This window comes from Aedes aegypti, chromosome 2 (assembly GCF_002204515.2).
Source record: "Aedes aegypti strain LVP_AGWG chromosome 2, AaegL5.0 Primary Assembly, whole genome shotgun sequence".
In the NCBI taxonomy this organism is placed as follows: domain Eukaryota; kingdom Metazoa; phylum Arthropoda; class Insecta; order Diptera; family Culicidae; genus Aedes; species Aedes aegypti.
Window position 1 is genome coordinate 436,216,660 of NC_035108.1, and position 26,450 is coordinate 436,243,109.

A 26,450-nucleotide genomic window follows, 5' to 3' on the forward strand; every position below is an offset into this window, starting at 1 on the left:
TTATGTAACTTGTTTGTTCGTTACATAAGAAGTTTACAAGCGACTGATATGTAATTTGTTGATTATGCATGGGTTTTCCTGCGACAAAAGAAATGAAACGGCGTTGATGTTGTTGTAACTTTCTGACAGTTTTGGAACCGAACAACCATTTTAAGAATGAATGTCAATAAAAGTAATACGTATGATTTTCGAACGCGTAATTATTCACATGTTCATAACAGATTTAACATGCCGATTTGAATTTGTGGTGAAATCAATCAATCACATGGTTTGTGACGTGCTCAAATCGCGACTACGAAACAAAAAGAGATTTACAAAGCACTCGCACTTATGGAAAACCTCGTAAGGAACTGTCACCGTGTGCGTGAAAAAAACCAAAAAATATATCTCTCATTGTTTTTCTCACAGAAAACATCAGCAGCTTCGTAGTCCCGAAATGGCTAAAATAGCTCGAAAGAAGGCAAATTCAAGCGTGTGCTATAATAAGGGCGCAAGTCGCATGATCGATTTCTCTTCATCGATCTTCTCTTCTGTGAATAAAGGTGACAAGATGCGGGTTTTGTTAACAATTTTTCACTACAAGACGCTAGGAAGTAATGCAATCTTGCGCCCTGAGGTGAAACAACGAATTGAATTTATCAATTGATCAACTTGTGCCAATATTAGGGACTGAGGGTAATATGTCCATGATAAGGAAAATAGCAATTTAGATGTGAAAAACATGTTGTTTTTTATTATAATCGGATATACAAATATGTTCTCTATCAAATAGTAGAAACAACATCCATCCATTTGAGTATTTCTAGGGTTAATAAATCAATTAACAAAAGCGTTCTTATGGGTCATCCATAAACCACGTAGTCATTTAATGGGGGGGGGGTATTCTTCCCAATGACAACGGTCCTAAAAATTGTAAATTTTGTGTATGGACAAATGACTACTAGGGGGAAGATGGGTCTAAAATTGGGAAAAAATAACCGCGTTGTTAATGGTAGCCCCTTGTGCATTTCTATGCTGAAACTCCAATAGGGTCTAACTAACATGAGTGATTTCTCTTCATCGATTTTGCATATATATAATGCATACCTACAGGCGTTTGTTCTGATGTTATTGTTAGATACATGCTGATGCGAAAAAATACATTTGTAAGGTTCTAAATTTGCGCGTTACTTCAGCGTGGCATTACGTTTGGTAGAATTTGAATTCAACAGCTGTTTTGGTGTTATGAAATAGGGGGATGGGGGTTTTGCCCCCACGAGTTGATTGAAGTTTAGGTCCTTCGATAACTTTTTCAAGGACAAATTTAACATATTTATTGCACGTAATACAAACTATGACAGTGCATAAGTGGACCATGTGGGAGTTGGAATCCCAGAACAAATTTCAACAAAGAAGACAGCCACTGACTGCTATCGTCTAAAAGTAATTAAGCTTAACAAAACACAATCATTTACGGGATTGACTGTTTAACGAGAAACTTGCGACGATCGACGCGCCACAATAATTCGTGGACGAGGGTATCAGAACTAAGTTTGAGATGTTGATTTCGAAATTTTGAAGTAAACATCACCTCCAAACACTAGCGATTTTGTGGTGGATTGTTGACGTTTGATTACGAATTGTCTAGAGGACTCAAACACCTTAACGTTCAAGGATTCGTCATTGTAATCATCGAAACTTCAACAGCCATTTTTCTGTTCAAAACTGAAATTTACTCGTCGAAAATGTGTTCACTGTGTTTCGGTTGGAGAATAAAATACAGTGAACACATGAACATATTCATGATTTTGAACGAAAAAACTGCTTTTGAAAATTATGGAGTTGATGTCGGATCCTGCGAATTCTCGTCATTCCGTGTCATCGGCAGTGCTGGAAAAGTTCGCATCACGAAGCAGCTCACGAGTGTATACCAACGCATAACAAACATCACAGACTCGGGATCTGGCTAGGTGTGAGTAAGCCCGCACCCGTCTGCTCGGGAGAACATGTCAAAAGAAGTAGCAACAAGCTCGCGAGCGTTTACTCGCGAGTAACCGAGCAAGGTGTGATTTATTATGGTTTTGACAGACAAATTAATTGTATAACCATCATATCGATAGTAAACTACTAGTTTGTAGTCAAAAGCCCTTAAAAACCATAAATCTCGGAGGGTAAACAGCTTTTTTCCCAAAAGCACAATATGACTCTGAGCAGCTCCGAACACGTTCGCGAATCACTTTTAGCTTCAGTTACTCGGGAGTCGACAGATGCGAGTAAGCCAGCGCTCTGACGCTCGGGAGCGTTTGGATTTGTTTTTGTTCCAGTTCAGATGAAGCGTTCGCCACTTTCCATCACTGGTCATCGGCTCAAAGATTGGCGTTCCCCACAAAAGTAGTAAAGAGAACATTACAAATGCAACTCGATGTTCTGTGATATGTGTACTCGCAGAAATTGTCCTTCATTTATTGTTCGTTTAGTTGAGGAATAGATTGTCGTGCATATTTTCAACGTGGAAAAATAAATACTCACACATCAGTTTATATGGCACTTTCATAGAAGCACGCATCTTGCATTCAATGTACAATCCAACATAATGCGTTACATGTGCGTTACTTGTTGGTTTCGTTAGCTACGACGCCACCCAATATATGGCAAACATGGTGGGAGAATATTTTGGTGTGACAAAATTATTTAGGTGTGAGTCTATTAGAGGGCAAAATCCTCAATATTAATTTGTTTATTAATTATAACTAGTTCTATCGCACAACATCAAAAATAGGGATGTTAATAACCACAGCGAAACGAATTAAGACTAAGACAGCTAAATTTTCACATACATTCATCGTCATTAAATATTATGGAAATGTTCATTTGATGTTGGTGGTAAAACACGCAAGCAAAACAAACATTTTTGAATTTTTTATCACAGTTCTAAAAAAACATCTATGAATGATCATAATCCTTTCGAAAACAGTTCTAAAGGTTTCTGCTTCGACATCATATCATTACGATATTCACCTCATTGAAAAACCTCAACATCTCCGTGCCTAAAATTATATCAGTTTTAATTTCTGATGGTTCTGCCTTCAATTTATCACCGTATCAACAAAAACACTCTTTTTTATGCTCTAAATCAACCGTGCGTAATTAAAAATATTGTAATTTGTTGTTCATGCGTAACAAGTTCAGTGTTCATTTTACCATCCTGTTCATTTTTTCACCCCTTCCCCTATGACAAATGGTAAACAAACTTCATGCTGTTACACACATGTGACTTAGCAATCTATATGTAACCGAGCGTGTTATTTGTTTCTTTGCAACCACAGATTCAATTTCAATGTAACTTATTCATTTTGACAGCTCTAGGTTAAGTTACATGCAAGTAAAAATGCAACATCTATGTAATGTACACAAAGCGTAAGTTACAATGTAATAGCCTAGTAACCATAATTAAAAATCATCAATAAGATATGCTACAAATTATCTGAAATGCAACGGCAATGTAATTTGTTTTATTTTTCTAAAATATTGCATTTGTTACCAGTGCTACTTGGGTTCTCCGTTTTTCATGAATATTCATGATTACAAGCGGATATTCGCAGGTACTCATCTAACCTCAAAGGGATTACTGTATATTAGCAGCTTTAGGAAGTTGCGGGTATACCGGTGTGTATTTGTAAATACCCGAAATAACTGAGTACTTCTGATTACCCGTGATTACCCAATAGTACCTCTGAATTACCATGAGTACCTAAACATACCTATTAAAGGCCCTGAAAACCCGTGAGTACCTTAAATACACGCAACTACCCATCAAACCCCTCTGAATTGAAATCGTCGTTAGCTCAGAGGGGTTTTTGTGACACTCCCTGAAATATAGACCTCAGGGTCGGCATACTTAATCTCTACAGTTTCCGTGGGGCAGGATATGATCGCATTATGATGCATAAAAAATCACGTCACACTGGTTTCAACAAAAACTACATTTGCTACGGACTTTTCCGACTATTGCTTCTTCTATTTCCCCTCTTTCAAATCCTACTCTAACCTGTCACTTCTTCCAGGGAGCTCCTTCTTCCATTTTCCTTCACCCTTTTACATCACCATCCTTTTTTTTTTTCCTACACTGGTCGTCGACTGGGCTATTCTCCAACTGTTTTCTTCGGGATGGCGTCGACTTTAGGTCTTCAACTGCTCCACGGGCTTCCGAGTATGTTGAAGGACTCGGTAACTTGCTGGAACTACCCCATGTAGTAAGATAGGGGAGGGGAATGATGAACGTTCTGAACCAAAGTTCTATCCAAAACAGCGGGGTTCTACCGGATTCGTATGAAGGTATTAAAATAAGGGTTGTTTGATTTATCTCTTGTCTTTCCGACCGTTGTAACCTCCACTTCTACTTGCCTCTCTTCTCCAACTTCTTTCACTTTCAACTTTTCTTTTCATCTCTTCAGTATTCTGAATTTCTCCAGTATTCTTCAGTACAGTCACCCCACAGTTATGGATCAACTAAGGGTCATTTTTCACAACAAAATGTGATTAAAAATCATGTTGACGCTGTTCAAAACCGGATTACCTCCCTGGCACTGCGGAATATAGTTGTTTAATGAAATACACCACAACATTTGCGTTCATTTACGAAAAAGTGTCGATTTCGATAGAAATTTTAACCGTTGTCCATCCCACAGATGTGGATCAGTGGGAGAGGTGGTTCCTTATTATGGATCAAACCGACTCATATTATGGATCAACACACTATAACAGCAGCTTATCTGCGAGGTAAATGAATGGAGTGTTAGTGAAAGTATACTTTTTGGCGTTTCTTTTGGAATCGCCTTATCTTTGATTCATAACTGTGGTATGGTTTTCAGTACCCCACAGATATGAATCAATGCTTCTAGGAATATGGTAGACATTTTATTTCCTAGAAACAGGGAAAATGCGTAAACGTCCATTATAATTGATTGCGATGCTGTATAGATTTATGGTTCGCGTACACGCAGAAGAATTTCTGTATGTTAAGATTACAATCCTGTCAATTACTTTTACCTACACACAAATAGTTGTTTCGAAATAAAATTAACTTACGCCAACACTAAATTAACGTCAAATCAAATAAACACACTTCTTTGATTGAGCTATCCACTTGTACTTATAACAATTATAATTTTGATAATTATCACTATTCGGAAACATTCACCTCCCTAGAATTCAAGTCATGCTCACAAATCTACTTACTTCTAACTTGCAAGGAATAGTGTAGGTGCTAAGATGACCACCTCTCACGCAGGCGACCACATATCAAGTTTGTCGACTCGCCCTTTGTTTTCATTTTTGCAATGTTTTTTTTAGATCGATAAAGCAGCACCGAATCTTTTCAGATATGTTGATAAAGCAGAACAAAATGCTGAGTAAACATTGCAAAATATTGTAAACTCAATAAAATTCACTTTGAGTCAACAAAAATATAGTTAAATTTTGACGTTTGACGTTTGTAAATTTAATCAAAAATATAGTTATCAACAACTATATGGTTTAGTTATGTTTAACAATATAGTGTCAATTCAACTATATTTTTAGTTATCTCCAAATTAACCTTAAAATATAGTTAAATTGACCGGAAAAATGATTACGAACACTATATTTTGTTCTCCGTGTAGGTAAAATGTGTTCTGCGTAATTGCAACTTTATTTGATGAGATATTCTCCGTTAAATCCAACTCTGATCCATATCTGTGTGCTATCCATAACTGTGGGGTGACTGTAGATGGCTTAAACTGAAGTGAAGTCTGTTTCATTGAGTTACTGTGCTTAGACATCAGGTCAATGACCCATCTCTCTCATAGAGTAATCGTGACCGTCAGACCATCCATTTGGGTTACTATATTCGTCATCAAACGTCAACATCCCACCGCAAAACCGCCAGTGTTTGGAGGGGATTTTAACCTCCAAATTGCCAGATAACCTCCAAAACATCACCTCCAAGTTAGTTCTAATACCATCCGTCATGTGAAATATGATGGCGCGTCGATCGTCGCAAGTTAATCGTTAAACAGTCAATCGCCGCCCGTTGAAGGCTATCAACTACATTCTGACCATTCATCTGGTGGTGGGAATTGGAAGCTTCTATAGTGTTGATGGTGGATAATGGCATAATGATGACTACTGCTCCTATGCCTCCATATCCTCCGGAAGTACATTGCGCAACTTCAACGTGAGAGGGCTGTGCTCATTCACTTCGTCAGTCGCAGCTTCTAGTTGTTCTGCTAGTTCGCTGTTGAAGCCGCTGTCAAAAACGCTACTCACAACGTCATTTCTGCGGTGTCTCTGCGACTGCTAGTTTTGCCCAACTGCAGAGCTTTGTTGAACTTCTACTGGATGCTCATGTGCATTTCGCAACTCTGCGACGACTCGTTCTCCGCTGCTGCTTTTCGAGCTGTCCTGGATGACCAGTTGGATGCCGTGGTCGATCCATCAATTCTGGTTGGAGGATGGCTTACGGTTCACTGGCGCTCCGTCGACTCAAGCCGATGACACGTTACGTACTACACAGAGTAGTCCCCGGCGGTGGATCTATTCTACTCCGACGAAGATTTCCCCGGCGGCGGAAAATCTCCCGAATCGATGCTATCTGGGCAGATGCCGAGGTTGCTCCAGCAATTCCGGTTGGAGGGAAGCTTCCGATTCACATGCGCCCGACGATCATTAGCCGGTGCTGTTTCGCGTTCTACTCAGCTTGTCCCCGGCGAAGAATCTAGCCTACTCCAACTCGATGGTGGTCGGTATGGTGCTGATCCTGCGATTCCGGTGGAGGGAAGCTTCCGGTACACAGGTGCCCCGACTAACTATCACCGATACTACGTGACGCTCGAACTATTCGGCCTAGTTTCCGACGGAGGATCTAGTCCACTCCGATCGCGGCCCGACGCCCTCTGGTCTTCTCGCCATTTCTGTTGTAGCTACGACATGATATCCGTTATCGCTCTGTTCACCGCATTTTCTGCACGATGTTGTCGGGGTTTGAATCTCCGTCGCTGCTTCCGAGCATTTCGTTCCACACTTCCGCGAATCTTGGGCAGCCGAAAACTTTACATTGCAGTGTCTCGTTGATGTTTGGACAATTTGGCAAAGTGACGAATCTGCGTGCCTGAATACTTCCTGAAACATCCATGACCCGATGAAACTTTGTCAGGTAGAAGTTCATCTCTCTGTGGCGGATACACCCCTGACTACGCCTGTGGAACGCGATCGGTAGAAGTAGAAGTCGAACGACAGAATGTTATGCTGGATAATCATAACATTCAGCCGTTGTAGAACGATGAACTACCAAATGCTTACACAGCAGAAAGTATGTGTCACGCCATTCAGTAGGTAGGCTAGCGTAAGGAAATGATTTTTGAATAAAGCAGATATATACGAACCACCGACTGGACAACGTCATTCTATCCAAACTAATCCAGTCAATGCATGGCGATCCTAAGCCAGTATTAAGACCATAAATTAGTGTTTAGCACTAAGTGAAAGTATTCTACACTCAAGTGTAATGAAAAGTTTTGAAAAAAGAAGTGTTTGAGGCCGATATCACCGTAACAGTTGTGTACCAGAATGAACATTACGCGTGACATTAATTGCAAATTAAATCGCATGGGAAAAACTTACTGAAACGATGGGTTGGTTTTCGGCTGACGAAATCGTCGCCCCAACCATCACCGCGTCAGCACCGAATGGTCACCACGTAGCACAAACCATTGCACTTTGCGTAATGGCTGGAGTAGCCATGGGCTACATATTGGCAAAGAGTATTATCAGGTGCCACCACCAGCAAACTGAGCGGGTTGCCGAACGTACGGCACGGCTGGCGACGCTCCCAGCTTAATAAGTGAAAACGAGAAACCAACGTAACAAGTGAAACATGAAAAAGACTAGTTTTCTGGTGCTCCGTTAATTTTATTTTTCGTGTCAAATGTCAAAAAAACTAAAATTTTAAGAGATTTTTACGATTACGCGGTACACAGTGACTCGTTGCATCGAGAAACAGTAAAGTGCTCGTCAGAGAAAAACAATCGGCTTGATAAACCAATCGAAAAGAAGAAGTTCTCGTTTCGGACTAACCCCGCAAAGAGATGAACAATGGCAGAGAAACGGACGCTGCACGAGGAAACTGATATTGATTAGCTACGAGGAAGTCCAGGCCAAACAGCAAATAGGTGAGGCCGTATTTGGAGTTGCAGCAGCAGCATTGGCGAAAATCGAGCCACAAAGCACCCGGACGGGATGGCGCGAGACGCTGTTGTTTGAATATCGAGAACTCAACCAGACAATGGAAAATTATTAACAACAACAGAGCAGGGGGAGTAACCAAATAAACTGGTAAATTTAAAAAAAAACATATTTACACAAAAAAAAAAATTATTTTATAGGTAACAAGGATAACGAAATCAAAACAACCAAAAACATGAAAAACTAAGGAAAAAGAAGAAGATTAACGATAAACAAAAGAGAGAAAAACAGAAATGTGTGAGTAAACCAAATTTTTTAAAAAAATTGATATCTTTTGAATGGATAGATTTTTTATAATCCAAGATGCAATTTTAAGATTGCATACTAGCTTGAAAAAATGTAATTTCGGACTAGAGAAAAAAAATAGCAAGATTAAAGAATTACTAAAACTCAAAGATAGATTGAGAAACATAGTAAAAGATAAAAAAGTAAGAGTAAATCTATCAAAACAATATAGAGATCTGAGAGTGATCATAAATGATTGTATCAAATTATTAAAAAGTTCAAACAAAAAGGACCTATCCATTCAAAAGATTATTAGTGAAGAATCAGACTCAGAGGAGGACCACTCGGAATCATCAGACGGGGAAGAAACCTTACCCAAGATGGCTCCAAAACTAGATTTGGGCACTGCCCTAAAGCTGGTAGATAAATTCAACGGGGAAGCTGAAAAGCTTTCCAGTTTTTTTGAAACTCTGGACCTCCTTAAAGATTATAACGATGGAGTTCCAGAAATCGAAATTTTGAAATTTGTAAAAACTCGATTGACTGGTCCCGCGCACGGTGTAATAAACGCGGCGGTGACCATGGCCGAAGCCAAAAGGCTTCTAAAAATTAAATTTTCTGTAAAATTTAGTCCGCAGGCCATTGAGTCGGAAATGGCCACGATCAAACAAAACAAGAAAACTTTAACGGACTACGGGAAGGAGATTGGTGAGCTAGCAGCAAAGCTTGCAGCTGCTCACGTCTCCAACGGAACATTCGCAGATGAGGCGGCGGCTGAGGCCATCGTACAACCCATCGCGATCCGAAACTTCATGCAGGGTTTGAAGGACTCTAGGACGCAATTTTTCCTCAAGGCAAGGAATCCAGGCACACTTACCAGAGCGATAAGTGATGCTCTGGAGGTGCACCCCAACAAACCAGAGATCATATAAGGATGTTTATTTAAAATTGTATAAATATACAATTTTCGTTGGAATTGGATATGATGCAAAATTTAATTGATTGAAATCGTTAATGTAGCCATCAATTTCATCTGACTTGAATTTGCATCTTATAGAATTCCAATTTAATCTGACCAAATATGTAACTTCATACTGCCATTCAATTACGATTTATATTTTACTTGGTGTGACTCTATTATAATCATCAATGTGAGATTACATATGAGTTCATCTGATGTAGAAATAAAGTTATACAAGGCAAGAACCCAACATAAACAGAAAAGGTGGAATTCATTAACATAGGTATTGACTTACCGGTTAAAAGAACATCACCGTTCAACAAAAAAACGATGAAATCACTTTGCATCAGTATTTTCGTACGATGTCTATGACAGATTGCTGCACTTCGTTCCAACTGCAAACGTTAACATAAAACATTCAGTGTTGCACTGGTTTGGTCATTTGCCAAATGGCAATTAAGATTGGCAACATTCACATACGATGCACTACAGTGTTTCATTTATATTTGCTTAAAGACCACATTATGTAACAATGACTGCGCAGTATAGTGGTAGCGTATCAGGCTAGTATTCTAAGGGTTAGTGGTTCGAGGCTCGTATCGAACTGTTTTATTTGTTTTTATTTTATTTGTTTGTAAAAATTAACTCATATAAACTGCAATACACAATCATACATGAAATTATAGTGAACGCCACATCAAATTGTCTGGAGTTGTATTGACCATGATAAATTCTCTAAAATGTACGTATATGGCCTCCAGATTTGTGCGAATAGAGGGAATGTGTGCATTTTATACAATCTGTTTTTACCGAATAAGTGTTCACTTTATTCGCTTGCAGTCTCAGTTATGTGAACATATTTGTTGGCTGGGACACCAATGAGGAGGAAACGGCTATGTGGATGCATGCCGGCCCCTCAGGATTTTATAGAGGAAACTATCGGGGAAGAAGTTCTAATTTTCGGACAAGAAGAGGAAGCAGAGCAAGACGTTTCGGTTATGGCAGAGGCCGAGGTAGAGGCTTCCACCAAAACCAGCAACCTCCCGGAAATAGACAACAACCCAACAATAATAACAACTATCCACAACAAAACCGTGGTAACAACAACAGAGGTAGACACGGACATGCCAATGTAGCTGTCCAAGAACCTCAACAGCGACCAAATCAACAACAGGAAGAAGATGTTGCGAATATTATCGAGCTTTTTCGTGAGTAATGTAGGGAAAAGGCTACCATCGATAACATTCAACATCAAAAATGAACAGGTACCATTTATTTTAGACAGTGGAGCAAGTTGTTCTATCATTTCAGCACATCTTGTTCCCCGTGAAACAGCAATTGACAAAAATGACAAAATTAAAATAAGAGGAATAAATGGTTCAACTTTGTCGTCAGGAAGTATTAATATTTGTCTTTGCTATGGACAAACAGTTTTTGGAATCAAGGCTTATGTTGTCAAGGGATTACCCCCTAGCATACCTGCCTTGCTTGGAAAAAATTTCTTGTACAAGTATGAAACAATATTAAACTTCAAGGAACAAACACTAATTGCATACGTAAACAATTGCAAAATTAAAATACCATTCAACACACCAAATATGTCATTTATATGTGTACCCGCTAGAACGGAGATCACAGCATTTGTAGAGGTAAATGTAAACGAACCTCAGGTGTTATTAAGTGAGGAAGTCAAACCATACGTTTTTATAGCTAATTCAATTGTAAAACCTAACAATGGGAAGATCCCAGTAAAAATTTTAAATGTATCAAGAAAAACAGTTCTTTTGCATGAACTGCAACCAAAAATGGAAAAGCTTGATCAATATAATATAATTCAACTTGATGATGTCAAAACTGACTCGAATAGAGCTGAAAAATTGTTAAAGGAATTAAAAATTAATCATTTATCTCGTGAGGAAAAAGCCACGATTCGAAAAATTTGTCTGAAGTACAACGATATATTTTGTCTATCAGACGATAAGCTATCGGTAACCAAAATTTTATCACCATCGATTGCCGCAACCAGTATACACAAAACCATATCGGTTGCCACAATCACAAAAAGAAGAAATTGCCAAACAAATTAAAAATATGACTGACAGTGGTATAATAGAGGAAGCCCGTTCCGAATGGAATAGACCGGTGCTCCTCGTACCCAAAAAGTCATGCGATGACAAAAAAAAAAAAAATGGAGGATGGTAATTGATTACCGAAAGGTAAACAATTCCCTTCAAGATGATAGGTTTGAATTAGGAAATATCGAAGACATTATAGATTCTCTGGCAGGGGCCAAGCACAGGACTGAAACGGCTGTCATCCACGAACAACTGGAGTGAAGCCAAAAATTTGGTGCTGGAGAAGGTGCTGATTTGACAGCTGGTGCTTTAAGCTGCAAACAAACCAAAATCCGTTGCGGAAGCGTACGCGTCTAAGTACACATTAGAAGGGTCGAGGAAGTTGTGAATAAGGCTATCCATGAGGACTTTCCGCGCTAGGACTGACAGCTGAAAGTGTACATGTAACCGAAACGGCAGGGTAAACAAAGCATGGGAGTGTTATCGGAGCTTTACATTTTCCTTTGTAATCGAACGGTCACTCCGATCGTGAAACGTCAAAACTTCATGATAAACAAAAAACCAGCTGATCGCAGCTGTCTTATGGATTGCCTTATGTTATGAGATCGGTTTTCTTTTTAATTCGCTGCAGTGTATATGGTAATGCAAGAGGAAGAGGAAGTAGAATGTATTACTATTGTTGTAATATTGAGGTTTCTATTAAGAGATGTTGCCAATTTCGTTATCTAATATCACTCCTACCATCACAGTTAATATTGACTTCGCAGCACCAATCTGGAGTTCGCCGGTTGGACTTCCGAAGCGAAGTTTTGAACGAATTAACTGTCATTGCTCTGTCGGCTCGGCTTTCATCTCGACTGTTTTTGAAAACAGTCCAACATCACGTCGACGGATGAAGTTTCAACACAACGGAGGATTCAGTTCAGTTCGAGCGCGCCAAAATCCTTCCGATTGAAAATGTGTTGGCGGTGCTTAAGGTGCAACTGTTTGCTATCCGTAAATGATGATCAATTTTGTAGTTTTGGGGATGTGATATCGGTTCTACCGGACAAAGATGAACTGAAAGTGTATCACCATGCCTGTTGTTAGCAAGCATATGATCCGATAGATCATCAAATGACCGATATGATATAAAACAGAAAATTTTTCTTTTCAACGATAGTATGAACATAGATTTTTCATGGATGCCAAGATGAGTCTATCGTGTGTTACCTTAAGTTCGTTGATAAAGAAGAGGAAATTGAGCGAAGTCCTCTTTCTGAATTTTATCGGGTTGTACAATAAACATCTGAATGGTAACGATCGTCAGATTCTGATTACGGAACTTATGATCAATGTTATCATGTACCGTAAACTGGGGGGAAGTTGATCATTTTTGAGTGATTCGGTGCTATAATTCCTAGCGGGATGCATGTATTATCATTTAAATATTTTTAAAACCTGTACTGGTTGAATGTTTAACGAATTATACAAACGAAATTTTGACGAATTATTAGGAGATAGGCAATTTTCTTTGAAATTAGCAACCCTCTTACAAAAAGATCATTTTTTCTCTAAAAAAAGAATTTGTATCCTCAATACAAATTCGAAACTGGGTACACAAAACATATCTGCAATGTATGAAACAGTTTATTAAAACTGTAGCTTTGTATAGCCGTGGAAATAGCAGGGGGGGTATACGCAACGAGGTGCGCCTACCGTTCATGTTTTGTGGGTGTACTCGTTTGGCTCACAACGCTGCTAGGCATCCCGCTGTTTGAGTGTTGAAATGAATCAGAATTTGCTGCCTGGTACGGCCCGCGTTTCGACCTGTGCTGTATGGGCCAGCTCGCGTGAGAGATGATGTCGTTTGGGACGGCCCGCCCGAGAGATGATTGTTAGGCGAGCTTTGTTTGTAGTTGACAGTCGTACACCCACCCTGCTTTTGCACTACCGAGGAATCAAATGCAGTACTAGAACTGGTACCCAATCTGAGCCCGAGTGGGACGGACCTGATTCGGCTCTTCCGTGGGATAACCCAAATTTGGGTAAACTGATATATACCTATCTTTAGGTTGTTTCTATTTAACAGCGGCAAAACAAACAACTCAGTGCAAAAAAAATCTACGCAGCGTTAGCTTTCGAAGTCTCCGTGATGGGTTAAAACAACTTAACGTTAGGTAAACTTGAAAGAACCCAAATTTGGCTTATTCCATTGAACTTTGACGCTGGGTCGGTGCGTCTCTCTCTGTTTTTGACAACATTGCTGTTGCGAGAGAGGCAAAACAACCCAACCGTGGGTAAATACTAAATGCAGTTTACCCAAATTTGAGTAAAAACGAATTTATTTTTTGGGAAGTCTGATTTCTCCGTGTATGGATTGTTAATTTTTGATTGAGCGGTGCCGTGTTATTTACGTGACCATGGCAACGAGTGAATTCGGCACCGCTCAAACGTCAAATTAATGAACTCGTGCATGGACCGATGCACGAATTCACTAATTTGACGCTTGAGCGGTGCCGTATTCACTAGTTGCCATGGTCACGTAAATAACGCGGCACCGCTCAAACGTCAAATAATGAACTCGTGCATCGGTCCATTGGTCCATTTATAGAAAAAAAAAACACCTTGGCTAGTATGATGACAGTCTCTATTTTCAAATATATGAGCATTGTTATTACTTATTTAGCTCCATTATGCTTCAAAGCATCTGAGCCAGTATGTATAGTATTGCGCAATATATAGATTAATTTGTATAGTTGTCCTTTGCATTGCATATTTTGTTAACCAAAACATTGATTTCATTAAATTTGTCCGGCGAAATTTGACGCTTCCGCAAGCAGCGTGACATGAACAGAGCTTAAAAATCACTAGCGCCACAACAAAGGTGGCAGGCTTCAAGAACTAGAGCTTTCTTCAGGGGGTTGGGGCCAAGTACTTCACGCACTTGGATCTCTCGCAGGGATACTATCAATGTGAGATAGATCCTAAAAGTAGACCTATAACAGCTTTTTCAACAGCCACTGGTCAATTTCAAATGACCAGGCTGCCAATGGGATTAAAAATTAGTCCCTCAACTTTTTCAAGATTAATGACAGTCGCGATGTCGGGACTGAATATGGAAAAATGTTTAGTTTATCTAGACGATATAATAGTTTTTGGCAAGACACTAGAAGAACACAATAAGAACCTTATTGCTATTTTTGAAAGACTTAGGGGAGTTAATCTTAAATTAAATCCCGCTAAGTGCAATTTTTTGCAGCAAGAGTTGCTTTATTTGGGACATTTCATATCGGAAGAAGGAGTTCGACCTGATCCTTCGAAGATAGAAAGTATAAAAAATTGGCCTGTACCTAAAACAGCCGATGAAGTTAAACGTTTTGTTGCTTTCGCCAACTACTATCGAAAGCACATAAAAGATTTTTCAAGGATTTGTATTCCATTGAATCAGTTGACAAGGAAAGGTGTAGTATTTGAATGGATACCAGAATGTCAACAAAGCTTCGAAATATTGAAAACTAATTTTGTTAACCCACCAATTTTGGATTACCCGGATTTTGAAAATTCTTTTAAATTGCAAACTGATGCGTCAGGGTATGCTTTGGGAGCAGTGCTGTCTAACCGAAAAAACGGAAGACCAGTAGCATATGCATCCAGAGCACTGAACAAATCAGAATTAAATTATGGAACTATTGAAAAGGAACTATTGGCTGTAGTTTGGGCGATCAAACATTTCAGACTATATCTGTATGGAAGAAAGTTTGATTTGGAAACAGACCACAGACCATTAGTCTATTTGTTTTCAATGAAGGAACCTTCTAGTAGGCTAACTAAATTCAGGTTAGCACTGGAAGAGTATGATTTTAGTATAACGTATATTCCAGGAAAAGACAACGTATTGGCAGACGCCTTATCTAGGATGACAAGCGACAATTTAAAAGAAATAAACAAGAAAGTTGACCAAGATGTTCTAGTGACCACGCGAAGTAAATCAGCAAAAGAGAATTCTGATGGGGATCCAAATAATGAAATGGCTGGCCAGCATTCATTATCAGGATTGTCAATCGAAGTAATCTTTAATAAAAACAAAGTAATACCTGAAGTAAGATTTGATGCTCCAAAACATCAAATTAAAATTAATCCAGCTAAGACTCTAATCCAGCTACGGCGGATAGTAGTAATGCTGAAAGAAATGTGCAAAATAAACAAAATAAACGAGCTCGTAATAAAGAATACTGATCCAGGAAAACAATTTTACAACATGATACATACCAACAACTTAAATAATGGCATGCCACCATTGAGAATAATGGATCAGAAGATAAAGCACATTGAAAGTAAAATGGAGAAAGATCTCATAATAAATGATTTTCATTTACTGCCTACGGCAGGCCATGCAGGTATCGCGAAAACACTAAAGAACATACAAAGGCGATATTTTTGGTCGACTATGAAAAAGGATATTTCCAATTTCATAAAGTCTTGCGAATCTTGCCAGAAAAATAAACACATAAAACCCAAAAATGTACCACAGATCGTAACAACAACGGCAAATAGTGCATTCAGCAAAATCTATTTAGATTTGGTTGGACCACTTGTGCCTAGTTATGAAGGTCATTCATACATACTAACAACACAGTGTGAATTGACAAAATTCATCACTGCGACACCAATATTAAACAAATCAACCAAAATTGTTGCTAAAGCTTTTGTAGAGAATGTTATATTAAATTATGGAGTTCCCGATGAAATTGCTACTGATCGAGGAACAGAATTTATGTCAGAGTTATTTACAAAAATTTGTGAACTTTTAAAAATTTCTAAATTAAATTCAACTGCTTATCACCATCAGTCGATAGGCGCATTGGAAAACTCGCATAAGAGTTTAGGAAATTTTTTGAGAATCTATGCAGCAGGAAATCCTGGAGAATGGTCATCATGGACCAAGTTTTATCAATTTGCGTATAATACCACAACTCATCTGGAGACTGAAAAAACTCCATTTGAGTTAGTGTTTGGAAAACATTGTAAACTGCCATCAAGTTTAAGCGATCCTCCTCCGATTCTGACGCCCATTTACAATTTGGACGATTATTCAAAATTACTAAAAATAAAAAATCAAGCAACACAACAAGCAGCACACAAATCATTAACTGAAGCCAAAACAAGAAGAACTCTAAAATTAAATACAAACACAAAAGAATTACACTATGTCACTGGACAGTTATTGTTAATAAAAAATGAAACAGGGAACAAGTTTAGTACAGTATATGAGAGACCGTACCCTGTAGTAGAAGACAGAGGACCGAATGTAGCGATTCGATTAAAAGATAAGGTAGATTTAATTCATAAAAGTAGGACAAAACCTTTTATAACAAATCCATCAATTTTATAACCAATATAATACAGTAAAATATTTTTAGGACGTGTGGTGGATGAGCTCGCTACCACTTACGTTTTTAATAATACCAAACAAATATCATTCCATTTCACATAAATGAGTATCTCTAATGTTAGTTCTGTAGAGTCTTGAGAAGACTGAGCTGGAGATATGAGATATCAAAGGCGATCTACAATGGATCACATTAGTTAAACACATTTACATTTCAAATTATTAGAATTAAAAATAAACATGTATTTCAAACTAAATGTTTTACGTTTCAACCATTATAAATTAAATGTTTTAAATTTTCAACTATAAGATAAAAATTTAAAAATAAATAAATAGGGCGTGTGGCGGATACACCCCTGACTACGCCTGTGGAACGCGATCGGTAGAAGTAGAAGTCGAACGACAGAATGTTATGCTGGATAATCATAACATTCAGCCGTTGTAGAACGATGAACTACCAAATGCTTACACAGCAGAAAGTATGTGTCACGCCATTCAGTAGGTAGGCTAGCGTAAGGAAATGATTTTTGAATAAAGCAGATATATTCGAACCACCGACTGGACAACATCATTCTATCCAAACTAATCCAGTCAATGCATCTCCATACTTCCTATTCATCCACGTCGACAGGTTTGGGATGAACCGGTGAGTGAATCTTCTTTTCTCCGCACGTTAATAGGTTTGACTCTGACTATCTTCTGACGTTGGTAGCACTCGATATGCTCCGCCGAAATGCTGCAAATGGGGATCATACCGGTTATAACGCATACACCATCTGACGATATCGTTTTATACGCACTCGCACTGCCATCAGCCAAAACTCTATATCTATCGATGGCGAGACGTTAGCTAGCAGACGTCTCGTACTGCTGCTGCGACCGCCTTAGTTTGGCATGATTCTCCCTATTGCATTCATTGGCTTCTCGGACTTTTCGCTTGCGTAACCAACGTGGCTGTTAAAATTCAGCCGATCGTCGATCATTACACCCATGTGCTTCAATACACGCTTCGGTGCAATCACATACTTTCCGACGTTGACCTCCATCTGTTGACCCGCCTTGCAGTTGCTGACTAGCAGCATCTCTGTTTTGAGGTGAACTATATCCGCAGTTTGACTGCGCTCATCCAGCTCTCGATTGGGTCAATTGTGCTGAAGGCTGATTCTTTCTAGGAGTATTCCGATCGTATTCAGCGGGCAAATAGGCCACAATGAGGCTGGATATCCAATTGGTTTTCTGGCTTTGGCAGCAGTTTCTGAATCTTCCGTATTCCTGGGAAATTACGTCAAGACATTTCTGAAACACCTACCTGCGCATGTCCAGAATTTTCAACGCCACGTTCGGTTTTCCTGGACCAGAGGCGTTTTTCGGCTTTGGGCGTTTTGCCGCTTCTACAAGCTCGTCGTTAGACACTTGCCGGTACTCGGCGACTGCTTCTGCGTCTTCACCGTACGGCATTTGATCGTGTTTCTTGAAGAGTCCTTCCACGATCACCTTCAGCTTGTCTGGGCATATCTCTGTTGGTGTCGAAGGGCCGTTGATCATGGCCATAACGACTCGATACGCATTACCCTAGTTCCTTGTAGGAATTGGATTTACTAAGCTTGATCTCCCGTATGAGTGCAATCCTAGCTTCTCAAAAACCTGTGCTTTGCTCCTTTCTATACATTCCACGTCCCTGCTCTCTGAGCCCGCCTTCTGGTCCTGAGACAGACCGTGCGAAGCGAGCTGAGCTTGTCATTTCACCAGTAAGCTGGTCGCCGTCTGTTCCTCGACACCAGTTTTCGTGGCATCACAAGCCGGTACCATCCTATGTTTTAGCTCGGTGGTGTCAATATCCTCGTTATCACCGTCTTGACGAAGTTCCTCAACGACTAGTTTCTTGTTAGAGGCTTTCGTCTTCCACTTTCGTTCGCTAGTATTTCTTCCCATTGTTGTCGCAGCATTCCGGTGACCGATGCGGTAGCGAATCGCTGGATGGTCGCTATTAGTGTACCCCTCACAAATTCCAATGCAGGACTGCAATACGTAACGTCGATGATGGGCTACCTTCCGTTTCTCTAAAATGTGCTAACGAAGCCTTCAAGAATCCTTCATTTCGGAAATCCAAGTATACTGAAAATACATTACATCATTCCGAAAATACTCCGGAGTCTGCAAAATGTTGGAGTGTGCAATAAGGCCGGAACAAATTTGAAATTTTACTTTTGTCTCCCCCCCCCTTCAAAAATTTCAAAAAGTCAGAAGGGGAAAATAAATAAATTATCTTATTTTCAGTGTTGATTTTCATTATTTTTCGACAGAGGACAGAGCATGCTTCTCAGCTTAGTGTTCTAATGGGCACTTCCACAGTTATTAACTGAGAGCTTTCTTTGCCAAAGTTGCCATTTTCACATTCGTATATCATGCGGCAGGTACGATAACCTGTAATGCCCACCCGAGGAACAAACAACTCCCCAATAACTTATGTCTACCATATTTTGGTATCATACCAAAATTAGGTATTGTTCAGTTGTCAATACCTCAATTTGGTATTATAATGGTATTGAAAAAAATCTTTAAAACAATTAAAAATACTTCATTGAGGTATTGAACAGCTATTGAGGTCTGCTGGAGGTATTGAACTACTATTGAAAAATTTCACTTTTATATGAAAATCCATCAAGTACTATTGAGGTATTACAATACCTGATCTAATTATCAGTTTGGTGTTCGTAGAATATGCTTGAGATATTATTTGAGGTATTTTACCTCTTATGCAGGGCTCATTCATACCTCATTCAGGTTGTAAGTATTGGAAATTATCTGGTATGGAATATCTTAGTTTGGTATTCAGCAGTTATTTTCTTCTGCTTGGGATGTCAAAGAAATTTCCATAACGAAAAGATCCTGAACCGTCCCGGAATATTATATACATGTTGGACCAAATCGAAACAATCTAAATATGATTTCAAGTTGCATATAAGTGCAACCTTTTCGCACTCTTTTTGAAATTGTTAATAGCTAGAGTACAATTTGAAAGCCGTTTTATGGAAAATGTTATGCGATCGATGTTAAGAACAATAAAAAATGTAGTGTTTATAACTAAAACATTTCGATTTGATATATCCTTCAGTGGCAAAACATGGTTTTTCACCATATGAGAATAAAAAAATGATAAATTTTCCTGAATTTCCATTTTATTATTTTTTGTCCCCCCCCCTTGACACATTTTGATGGAAGGTGACAAAAGAAGATTTTAAGATTTGTTCCGGCCTAAATGTACCTCGTATGCGCAACATGTAGGATGTGTAGAGTATGGCGAACGCATGCGCCGGTAGGGTAGTCGGCGAACAGGGCAGACTATTCATGTGAAGAAGTGCCCCCATCAAAACACTGGCATCAACGTACAACACCTTCGTTCGGATTATTTACGGTCTGCTGCCCTCTACAGCCACATGGTTGGCCTGTATGAAAGCTGGAACACCACCTTGTGAATATCGCATCGCCGCTGCAATCTTAAACAAGGCTGCAACCTATGCCGAAAAAGTAACAATGAATCGAGGCTCTTCCTCCTCGACGAGGAGAAAAGAGTTTTCCGTTATGCTGCCAACACGAAACTCCCCCTAGTGGAAAAAGTTCAATGGCATGGAGCCAAAGATTGGCAAGTTCCAACACTAAAAGTTGACCACTCGATCAAAAATCATTTTAGAGCGGGAGAAACTCATCGAAACTTCATCAGACGGTCCTGGAACTCCTCAACACCAAATACCGTGACTCTCAGCATAGATGTACTGACGAATCCCTTTCCCGTTATGGAATCTGAATTGGAATTCACGACAGCGAATCGGACGTGAGTCTTAGACTTCCAAATCAATGCTTGATCTTTTCTGCTGAGGCAGCTGCCATTGTGATAGTCGATAACGTTACCACACCTTCTACTAAAACACTTCTCATTCTGTTCGATTCCGCAAGTGTCCTAGCATCTATACAGTCACAAGCAGTGAACCAAAATGTACCGTCAAAAACTGTAGTGAGCGTGACAATCACACATAGACTGCCATGACTTTCATGCAACAAAAACATTCATGTGATACTGAAAATAAAAGTCATGCGCGACTGTGACTATTTTTTGGTCAGCAATAAATGTATCATGATTGTAATGAATTACTGTAGTAGACGTTAATCTGTATTATCATAATGTGCCACTCACAATGTGCACCGATTGAAATATGTTTCTCTTTTCATTCTTGTATCACCAGCTTGAGGGCTGTCCATAACTCACGGGTTATTTTTCTATTTTTAGACTCTTCTTTCTTCGTCGGTCGGTTTTTCGTCTATACAAAAAAAAGTGCCGATCGTGATCTTTGGTCAAATAAACTACCCCCGCCCTTCTCCCCCCATGGATGACCACGTTGTTTATGGACAGCACCTTGTGCGAGAACGGCTCGAAGCAGAAACCTACGAATAAAGAGGGTAGAAGCAAACCTAAGAAAAACCCTGGTGCTCCGTTTGTGCCACTTTTTTGTTGCTTCCAATGAACACCCTCTCCTCCAATGGACCAATGTACGAGCTCAGTCGTTGACGTTTGAGCGGTGCCATGTTATTTACGTTACCATGGTAGCTAGTGAATACGGCACCGCTCAAATGTCAAATTAGTGAACTTGTGCAAAGGTCCATGGACCAATGCACGAGTTCACTAATTTGACGTATGAGCGGTGCCGAATTCACTCGTTGCCATGGTCACGTAAAAAACACGGGACCGCTCAAACGTCAAATAGTGTACTCGTGCATCGGTCCATTGTGCAGCAGTGAAAACGCAGCTGTGATGAAGTGGCGATTTGGATCAGAAGCAAACGAATGAAGAGTTGTCGCTACGATCGCAGCTGCGTCGTGATTGTTTTTTACATTCATTTCGCATTCCCGTCATCCACAACAGCATAACGTTCATGGGAGGCTGAAAAGAATTGCACGCTACTCTTATCCATGTCAGGTGATACATTCATGGTTGCAGTAAGAATGTCACAAATGAATGTTTTGAAACCTCTTGCATGTGAATGTAACAGAAATGCGACAATAGCGTCAAAAATGTATTATACGCTTCACTGGTCACAAGCACCTAAGCATGCATGGATCCAAAAGATTATTCGCTGTTCCCCTCCAAACACAGTCTTAATGTGGGTTCCTGGCTACTGTGGCATCGCCGGTAACAGCATTGCCGATAATTTAGCTGGTATAGGACACTCTGGATTGCTTCACACCAGTCTTCCCATGAACCGAAGCGATGTGCAACTTTGGTTTGAACCTTGCAACTTCACGGATAAAAATCTGATCCCCACACCATGATTTACAAATCATGAAATTCATAAATTGGTTAGATCATGATATCAGGATCACAAATCATGGTTCCTGGAGTCATAATCATGATTCCTCATAAGCGTAACATCCAGTGTGAAAACACTAAGCAGCGCACTTTGCTTCATCTCATTCGTATCGATCACTCTTATTTCAAGATGACGAAGTGGTTGAGTGGTAGAGTACGTGGCTCACAATCGGAAGGTTCTTGGCTCGAATCTCACTGTATGCTATTTTTAACTTTTTTTATTTTGTCGATCATAAACGGATGCGCGACTCAGCATTTTTGGAATTTGAATCATGATTCCGAGCAATCAGCTACAAAAACCTAACGCGTGTGTTGCGTTACGGCAATCTGACTCATGATATCATGAGTCCAAATCATGGTGTATTTTCATAAGACGAAAACACGCTGGAATCATGATATCATGAGTCAAAATCTTGTTTTTGGATTCTGATTTCTACCCGTGTTGTGTTGAACCGCAAACGCGTTTCGTCTCTGTACCAGTAGGGCGGTTCAAAATTTAAAAATGTTTGAGAATCCAATCTCCCATATGTTCCTTACCATCCTTACCATAAAAATAGTGTTCTGTGAAATTTTCAGTTTTCTAGGTGGTGATTTAAAGGTGGCCCAAAGACAATGTAGGTTTATATGGATTACTATGGAGAAATAATGAGATATGATCCAAACACGCTAGTACTGTAATGTAAGTACAAACTTATCATTCCAAAGTGAAAACTCATACTTCAAACCATAATGAAGAAAGAAAACCTACATTGTCTTTGGGCCATCTTTAAACCACCTAGAAAGCTGACAATTTCACAGAACACTTTTTTATGGTAACGATGGTAAGAAGCAAAAAGGGAGATTGGATTTTCAAACATTTTTAAAATTTGAATCGCCCTTCTGTACCAGTGTATCAAACCCATCAACCTGGTACATGTGTACTTCGGTTCAAACTTTGGTTCAAACTTGGGTTCAAATAATCAAATAATGGCACAAACCAGGCAGACAGGGATCGGTTGAAATCCACGCGGATAAATTTCTACGATCATATATGGAACATCTTGGTTTAAATCTCAAGACCCTTGAGGCTTGAATAAATGTTTCATTTAAGCAGATCAACTAGGATCAACACTTTAAATAAAAGTAACTTTATGAAATAAACAAGGATTTTACTATATCAAACAACCAGACACGATAAGTAGAAATTGATAAGCGTGGATATCAACAATTTTCTGTCGGTTTGTGTCATCGTTTTGAACCGCGGATGCAACCGAATATGAGCCTCTGTACGTGCCATAAATTCTTTTGTTCTCGTGACTTTTACTGTGCGCCGTGTGTTGGTGCTGTCTCGCTCTCTCTCACGGGCAACTTGAAAACAGGGCGCACAGTAAAAGTCAAACGTTTTATAGCATGCATAGGCTCATTTGTACCTACATTTGAACCTTGGTTGCAATCGAGGTACAAATGGACCGGTTTTCGAACCGGCATTTGCACCGATGTTCACTTCACACATGTTTGGGTTTAGGTTCAGTATCGAGCGTTTCGGTTTGCACACGAAAACAGAGCACAAGGAGAGTACAAAACCGCCTGAACCAACGTGTTCGGTGTTCGTTTGGGAAGACTGCTTCACACCAATAAAACGCCGCTACCCGATGTTAAAAAGTGGATTGAAATAGTTATTCTCAACAAATGGCAGCTCGACTGGAATAGAAACGAGCTACTCTTCACAAGAAAAATCAAACTAAGGTACCGTTTTGTCTCAAATTCCGAACAGACTCATATTCCGAACACTCGGTTTTTGTATGGCGATTTGATTGAAATGTTTCGCTGAAATATGTCATCAAATAACAAGGAAATGGCAGTCAATTGCAATTCAATTTTAACGTCTCTAATATAGTTTATACCATGGGAGTAGTGATGATTCTCTAGTTTGGAACCTGTAGAACAAGCTCAGATAAATTTATTTCGAAATTATTCATTTGAATACGATTTATTTGTGCTGTTCGGAATTTGAATCAAGGTGTTCGGAATATGAGACAGCTTGAACACAGTGTTCGGCATTTGAATCAAAATGTTATTACATACTTTTACGTTAAAACAATATCAAAACTAATTAAATCAACATTATCATTGTTACATCCAACAGCTAACAGTTAGACTTTGCGAAGCAATTAAAATTTATACAGATATCAGCCAATTTATGCCAATCAGATGCATTTGAAGTCACTGTTGGCCTTAAGTGTTCGGAATATGAGTCAAAACGGTACTTGGAAAGACTTGGAACGTGACCAGCAAGTTATCTCGCGGCTACGTACAGATCATATTAAAGTCTTGCACAACATGGGTGGCTCTCCATTTCGAAAAATTTGCAAAACGGAATCATAATCGTTCTAGAAAAGCATAGTTTCATAGAGATGTAACTCTTACAAACAGATTCCAAAACTCGATTAACGGACTGATTCAGTTAACGAAACAATTGAATTCAAGAGATCCCAATCTACAGTTTGTAAATTAAAGTTCCAGTAGAACGGGTCCGCATAAATACTTGAAACTACTACTCACATTCCGGTCAGCAGTTCATGGATCAGCACTCCCAGCGCCCAGTAGTCTACCGAACGGTCGTGACCCTTGTTCAGCACTATCTCCGGAGCAACGTACTCTGGCGTCCCACAGAATGTCCAAGTTTTACTGCTGTAGCCAATGAACTTTGCGAATCCGAAATCCACCTGAAATAACAACCAATTCGGTCAAACTTTTCAAAAGTCAATCATTTTGGCACCATGCGATGGGCATTACCAGCTTAACGTATCCCCTCGAGTCCAGCAGCAGATTCTCCGGCTTCAGATCTCGATACACTATCCCCCGGGCATGCAAAAACTCGAACGCTTTCAACACGCATCCGACGATAAACTTCGCCGTCGAATCCTCAAAGTACGACCGATCCCTCAAGATCGTCCAAACCTCTCCACCCAGGCAAGCCTCCAGCAGCATATACACAAACTTATCGTCCCGATAGGTCCGATACAACCGGGTAATGAAAGGACTATGGCAAGAAAGCATAATTTTCCTCTCGCTAAACACGTGCTCCTGCTGTTTGGTGTCCACGATGTGTTTCTTCTTCATGCACTTTAGGGCAAACACCTGAACCACTCCATTCCGCTCCAGTTTGACTAGTTCCACTCGCCCGAATCCGCCCACTCCCAGCGTCCCAACCACGTTCAGATCCATCAACTCGACGTCCATCAATTCTGGAAAAAGAAAACCTCCTCGTTTAATGTTAATTCCGAATTTTGAATTCGAAAGAGTTCCCACCTGGTTTGACGGCATCCAGCGACGACGGTAGGTTATTATTCTCCAGATTGCGGAATGCCAGCACCCGCTGCTCGTCACCGTAGTCCTTCTCGTGCAGTTCGCACAGATCGCCGATGTGTTTGCTGAAGGACTCTCGGTCCAGCGTGAGGCACTCCACGCCCGGTGACATCGCTATGATGTTCGCCGTCCGTTTGTCCTCCTTGATGAGGGCTTTCTCGCCAAAGTACTCCCCGCGACCAAGGATTCTTATTTCTTCTTCGACGGCGCATCCTGCGGAAGGAACATGACAGTTAATTTTCAAAAATGCTCCAAAGTGTGTATGTGAGCTTGAGTATGAACGGGTAATGGAGAAATGAGAAGTGGATGCTGGCGAAAGCAGTACTGTGAGACAATTACCTGGTAGACGTTGGGTCACTTTCACTGTTCCCTGACTGATAAGGAAGAACGAGTCACCGGCAGCTCCCTGGCGTATAATGTATGCTCCCGCCGGATAGAATTCCTGAGATGATGAAAAGAGATTTAAGTTGGTTGCTTAAAATAGTTTACTGACTTCTACTTAGAATAAGCAGTTGTTGAATGAAAACCATCATTTTAATTAAGATTTATTATTTTTTGTAATACAACAGGTGATGGGGGATATTCTTCAAATTTCCTAAAGGAACTCAAGAAAAATAAGGAAGGAGTTTTAGAAGGAATTCCTTTGATACGAATTACTGGATGCATCAATACCCGGACGCCGGACACTTAAGACGGAACGAATGTTCAAACCCCTTTTACAATTAATTTTCTTCGGAATTTATCAAAGTAACGAACAGTTTTATGTTTGAGCTTCGTAGAAATGATAAATTTTCCGATGAAATTTGAGACTTGGCATTGAAAATAGTTAAAACAATAAAGTAATTTTTT

The 26,450-nt window shown here is 39.7% G+C and overlaps 1 protein-coding gene across 2 annotated transcripts in view; it reads right to left on the minus strand.

Moving 5' to 3' along the window:
- The window catches only part of LOC5567008 (cGMP-dependent protein kinase, isozyme 1), a 176,099-nt gene that overhangs the window by 3,335 nt on the left and 146,314 nt on the right, over positions 1-26,450 (minus strand). For both annotated transcript variants that reach the window (XM_021847821.1, XM_021847822.1), the window contains 4 exons: positions 25,941-26,043; positions 25,545-25,814; positions 25,029-25,480; positions 24,795-24,958 (listed from right to left, as the gene is read on the minus strand). In XM_021847821.1, coding sequence (XP_021703513.1) covers positions 24,795-24,958; positions 25,029-25,480; positions 25,545-25,814; positions 25,941-26,043 — 989 coding nt within the window. The remainder of the gene's footprint in view (positions 1-24,794; positions 24,959-25,028; positions 25,481-25,544; positions 25,815-25,940; positions 26,044-26,450) is intronic.